The 6,000-nt window shown below is 39.9% G+C and overlaps 1 protein-coding gene across 3 annotated transcripts in view; it reads left to right on the forward strand.

The window, feature by feature from the left end:
• Window positions 1-3,695, forward strand: part of GXYLT2 (glucoside xylosyltransferase 2) — a 93,572-nt gene extending 89,877 nt beyond the window's left edge. For 2 of the 3 annotated variants that reach the window (XM_045051866.1, XM_019825029.3), the window contains exon 7: window positions 2,989-3,695. In XM_045051866.1, the coding sequence (XP_044907801.1) occupies window positions 2,989-3,266 (278 nt within the window). In that variant the 3' untranslated portion in view covers window positions 3,267-3,695. The remainder of the gene's footprint in view (window positions 1-2,988) is intronic. The other variant, XR_006593902.1, reaches the window with a different exon arrangement.
• The last annotated feature ends 2,305 nt before the right edge of the window (window positions 3,696-6,000 follow it).

The raw sequence follows: 6,000 nt of genomic DNA on the forward strand, positions 1-6,000 counted from the left end.
TACTGGGCCTCAGTTTCCTCATCTGTGAAATGGAGATGATAATATTACCTACCTCATAAAAGTGTTGCAAGAATGCAACAAACTGATGGTTTTTAAACTTGTAGTATGGCACATGACCTATGGTTGTGCTCAATAATTAGAAGTTATTAACAGTTTCACACTTGCCTCCTTTTCTACCTTGTCCACATAGTCTCACTTGCTCTCTCTCTCTCTCTCTTCCTAAGTATTTTCTCTCTCTCACACTGTATTTCTTTCTCCCTTCATCCCTCTCTGAAAATATTCTTCTTGTCCCTCTCCCCTTTCCCCCTTTCCTTCCGTCCCTCTTTCCTGCTTCCTTTCCTTTCCATCTTCTGTCTCTCTCACACACACATCCTAAGCCTGTGTGTCTGTGTTTGGCAAAGGTCTCCTCCCATCGTGACCCAAGGAAGTCATCTATCAGGTACACGTTCTGTCAGTAGTTCTTCCAACAATCATCTATTTCAGGAACAATTCTAGCTTATAGAAACTCAGAAGTTAACAAGACTGATAAAGCCTGGTCCCCAGGACACATATATTGTGGGTGGAGGAAGCCAGACTATACTCACATAAACAAAGAAAGAAGAACAATCGTACCAGGTAGTGAGAGGTGTTAAAAGGGAACCGGAGCAGGGCAATGGGCTGAGAGTCAGGGGTAGGGAGGAGCGTTAGTGAGCTGGGGTCCTCAGGGGGCCTCCGCTAGCCTGGTAGTGTGATTAGTGGGGGCAGCCCTGGGGCAGTTTAGGGGGAGATACTGCTAAGGAGAAGGAATAAGCCAGGGAAAGCCCCTGAGGCAAGGGTGAGTTTGGTGAGCCCGAAGGACAGGGAAGAATTCAGTGTGGCCAGAAGGACAGAGACACCAATGACAATTCCAGGTCACATGGAGCCTTGAGGACAAAGAGGAATTGGAATCTTACTTTAATTGCAGCGTGAAGCCCCTGCAGGAAAGTGATACGGTCTCATCTTTGCTTTAAAAGTATCACCTCAGTAACTCAGTGTGAGGAGGCAAGAGTGAAAACACAAGGGCTATTGATGAGAGTTACTGGAGACATCCAGGAGCAACATGGGGATGGCATGTACTTGTGTGGCACCGGGAAGGTTGGCAGTGGTGGCCACATGTAGGATTCGTTGGAAGGACAGATTTTACAGCATTTGTGGATTAATGAAAAGAGGGACGTGGGGGAAAGAAAGAATCAAGGATGACTTCCAGGTTTTGACCTATTTTCCTATCACTAGGGACACCATGATGAAAAAGGAGTTGATCAGTAGTCTAAATTGTGCTGTGGAAGAAAACAGTTGTCCCAAACATGGTCCTTCTTGCGTTACATAATGCATAATCTCCTTCTGGGAAGAAATTCGCATTTCTGATAAACACGCTTATGCAATATTTCTGATGAACTTTAAAGGGATTAAGGCTTGTTCTAGGAAACCAGACACCCACCCACTCTGCTGCCGGGCAAGCATTTACTGACCTTTTCACTCTTCTTCCTTTTTTTTTTTCTACTCTCTTTGTATAAAATTTCCTCACCAACAATGAATCTTTAACTTCATTTACTAGAGGCCTTTTCCATTTCATCCAGATTGTAATAAAAATTTGACACATGCTCGTAACTACGTGATCTTCAGGATCTATTTTGGAAAATTCTGTTTATAGACACCTTCCATGGGAAGACAAGAGAATGTTTTTTTTTAAAAATGGGGCACCGGGGTGGCTCAGTCAATTAAGCATCTGACTCTTGATCTCAGCTCAGGTCTTGATCTCAGGGTCGTGAGTTCAGGTCCTGTGGCGTTGGGCTCCACACCCCACAGGGAGCCTGCTTGAAAAGAAAGAAAAAAAAGAAAAGAAAAGAAAAGAAAAGAAAAGAAAAGAAAAGAAAAGAAAAGAAAAGAAAAGAAAAGCAAAGCAAAGCACAGGATTATATGGGGGAAAAACCAACAAGCAGTGTTTGGTACCTGAATTATTAAAATGAATTTCATTGATGTTAGATTTCACTAGTAATTGCCAAACTGTGGACTTCATCAGATTACTATAGACATACCCTAGAGTTTCTTCATTTAAGATTGAGACAAACACAGGGGCACCTGGGTGGCTCAGTCACTTCTGCATCTGACTCTTGGTTTCAACTCAGGCCATGATCTCATGGCTCGTGGGATGGAGCCCCACATCAGGCTCTGCAGTGGCCGTGCACGGACCCTGCTTAGGATTCTCTCTCTCTCTGCCCTTCTGTCTGTCTGTCTGTCTCTCTCTCTCTCTGTCTCTCAAAATAAATAAATAAATAAATAAATTGGAAAAGAAGAGATTGAGACAAACAAAATATATGAGGAATTCAGTGTCTTATTGCAGGTGATGTCACGTCTCTACTTGAGCCTTGCTTCTCTTCAGCAAGAGCATACAATGTAGAGAATATCCTGTCCCTGAAGATACATGTTGGTCTTAGCTTTTAAGAGTTTTAAGGACCCAAATAAACCATCTTTAAAAAAAAAAAAAAAAAAGAACAAAAGAAAGAAAGTGAAGCCCAAACAGGGTAAGTAATTGCCTCAGGTTGCACAGGATTGAATCAGGTTTTGAATTTCTATCCTCAGAGTTCCCTTCCACTATGTCTAAGAACATCCAAACTGAGGCACCTGGGTGGCTCAGTCGGTTAAGTGTGCGACTTAGGCTCAGGTCATGATCTCACAGCTCGTGAGTTCGAGTCCCGCATCAGGTTCTGTGGTGACAGCTCGGAGCCTGGAGCCTGTTTCAGATTCTGTGTCTCCCTCTCTTTCTGCCCCTCCCCCACTCATGTGCGCGCTCTCTCTCTCCCCCAAAAATAAATATTTTTTTAAAATTAAAAAAAAAAAAAACAAACTTCCAAACCTATGCTTGCATGCTTAATTCCCTGTTTCATTTTTCGGTAAATGTTGTTTGCGTTTTAAATGGCATTTCAGTAACTAAAACATTTTCTTTCATTTTTTTTTTAAACCATTTTTCAGTTTCCCTTTCAAGACAATCTCTTTCAATCCATGTATTACCCTCTCCAGCTGAAGTTTTTGGAGACTGTGCACACTTTATGTGGACGAATCCCACAAGTGTTTTTGAAGCAAATCGAGAAAACAATGAAAAGGGCTTACGAGAAACACGTCATCATCCATGTGGGCCCCAACCAGATGCACTGAATATTTTTCATATTGTTGCAAGTGGATTGGGCATCTCAAGAACAAGGACATGTCCATCTTTAAGCTGCCTGGGTCTCTTTCGTGTGAATATTTAATGGTGCTCTGTGACAATTGCGTTTTAAAAGCTTTGTTAAATGTTGCTGAATTAGTCACCCCTAAAAGGAAATGTGCTTTAATTTTTTCTAAAATGGTATTTATCTCTCTCTTTTTAAAAAAAAAAAATATTATTACACACTTAGCATTGTTCAAGCAGGTTGAGCTAGCTGTGAAGAGGAACTTTTGTGAGCCTTCCATTTCCTGTTCAGTGTCTGAGACAATGTCAGAGGCATCTCGTGTTGTATATTTATCTAGTATTCTTGAGACTCTTTCTATGTCAATGACTCCCCCATACCCTTCTTGTAAAAGTAATACATGCTTGTTGTAAAACAGAAAAATGTTCAAAGGTTGTAGAGGAGCGGGGCGCCTGGGTGGCTCAGTTGGTTAAGTGTGTAACCCTTGATTTTAGCTCAGGTCATGATCTCACGTTTGGTGAGTTTAAGCCCCGCGTTGGGCTCTGCTCTGACAGTGTGGAGCCTGCTTGGGATTCTGTCTCCCTCTCTCTGTCTCTGCCCCTCCCCTGCTTGCTGTCTATCTCTCTCTCAAAATAAATAAAAATAAACCTTAAAAAAAAAAAAAGTTTGTAGAGGATGTAGGCCAGTGGACCAAAATCAAGATTAGATTAGCCATAATCCTACCAACCAATTATTTTAAAGGTAGTTACTTCCAGCCTTTTTTTTTCCTACTCGTATATTTATTTGTTGGTTGTCTTTTCCATTGTAATACATATCTGAAACAGGTAGTTTGAGTAAAAGCTGGCCCCTATGCTGAGATTTTTATGTTGAGACAAAAATTTAGACAAAATGATTGTATTTACAGAGCTGGAAGAACTATTCAGATTTCAACTAATTGGGCAGTGTTAAAGGATGAAGCATATCTGGGGGTATTTTTTAAGAAAAATTGTTTAGATTAGTGGAAGGTTAAATCATAAGAAATATTTATGCAACCATACCTTCTGAAAGGAAATTCAGTCATTGTGTTAAACGCAAGGGGTCAGTTTAACAGAGATGTGTTTTTGTGTTTAACTACAGACAAAAACATTTTATCTCTTACTTTCATAGGTGTGACCTTCTGTCTTCTTTAAACTCTTGGGCAACGGTTGGAAATTGAAGGCCAACTTCAAACTTACGTGTACAGAATAGATAGTTCAGCTGATTCCATTGGCAAGAAAATTCAACTTCCTACCAGCCTTGGAAGGGTCTCTTTAAATGTTTTTTCTTCTCTAGGCTGACCCATCCATTAGCCAAGGAACTGGGCAGGTCTTATCACCTAGCTACAGTAGAGGAAATTCTATATTCCCCAGAGGGATCTGACTTAATCCCTTGTTGCTCCTGTAGCTGGTAACAGAGTAAGAACATTTTTTTATAATGCTTTATTTATCTCAAAACCCTTGTGCCTAAATGATCTTGATGTTTGCAACAGCCTAATGAACTTAGTAGGGACCTCTGTCATTGGACAAAGAAGGAAATTGTAACCCAAAGAAACAAGCATACCCAATAGAATTGCTGTTCTGTAACACATACAGGTATGTATAAGATGCATCCTCTTTTACAGAGGAAGTTTGGAGACAAAAATATTAAATACTTTTCATCATATATAGACAGTAATCTAAAAGTATAAAATGAAAAATAATATTTTGTTAATGGAAATATGGTATGCTATATATTGGAACCTGGTAGGATATCATAGGTACTATATCCACAGAAGAAGTCTTAACCGTGCAAAAATATATGAAAACCTCAGCACTACAAAGAAATATGTAGATGCCAATTAATATTGGGATATAGTACCATTATGGTAGTAGCAAATTTTAAAATGTTAAAGTATTAGCCCATACCCTCCTTTTGATCAGTTGGGTGTCAGGTGATTTATTTTTGTTAAGGAAATTACCATTAAGATGTGGAACTCTTCACTGTTATATTTTATGTTTCCTCATTTCACCATTAAAGGTGATGTCATTCGTTAGTTTATGTCTAAAGTCTGTGGAGGAATTTTTGGATTGTCTTTTGGATGGAGGAAAAGTACCCTACATACCCACAAATATGGTTTTACTGAAAGAGCCAGGATGTGAACATGATTGCCTGACTTCCATTCCAGTTTTGCTACATGTTCAGCATGGCCACCAAACCCTACAAACGTCATTCACATTTTTGGTGGTTTATAAACCTAAAAAAGTTCTATTCCTCCTCTGGTGAGTCCTACAAAAAATGTGCTATAAAGACTTTGAATATAGAAACGCCTTTTCTTTTATGAGAATCTTACCCGCAACTCTTAACTATTGGTTCTAGTCTGAATACATAGAATCAGATTTCCAGCAAAGGTCCATGATACAATTCTAGAACATTCTAGAATGATGCACGATGAGAATGTGAAACCTTAGAATTTAGTGTGGTTTTCTGCCTTGGAATTTCTTCATGGTATCCTGAAATTTTGAGGTGAGTCTGGTGGAGAATCTGCAGTTAATTTTCTCTCGCAATCCCTACTACCTGAAAATGCTAATTGTTTTCCATCCAGTATATTACCATGAGGCGGTGTTTCCTCTGCCTTTGGTAATTCCCAGACAACTACTACATTAATGCCTTTGAAATCTGGGAACCACAGATTTTAATTTGGTGGACTCCTAAAACATGTACCCTGTGATCTGAAGTTTGCCAAAGGTTGGGTTGTTCCATATGGCACGTAGAATCTATACAGGAAGAGCATGACACTGGTTCTGTCATCCCCTCTTCTTGT

Source organism: Felis catus, chromosome A2, assembly GCF_018350175.1.
Source record: "Felis catus isolate Fca126 chromosome A2, F.catus_Fca126_mat1.0, whole genome shotgun sequence".
In the NCBI taxonomy this organism is placed as follows: domain Eukaryota; kingdom Metazoa; phylum Chordata; class Mammalia; order Carnivora; family Felidae; genus Felis; species Felis catus.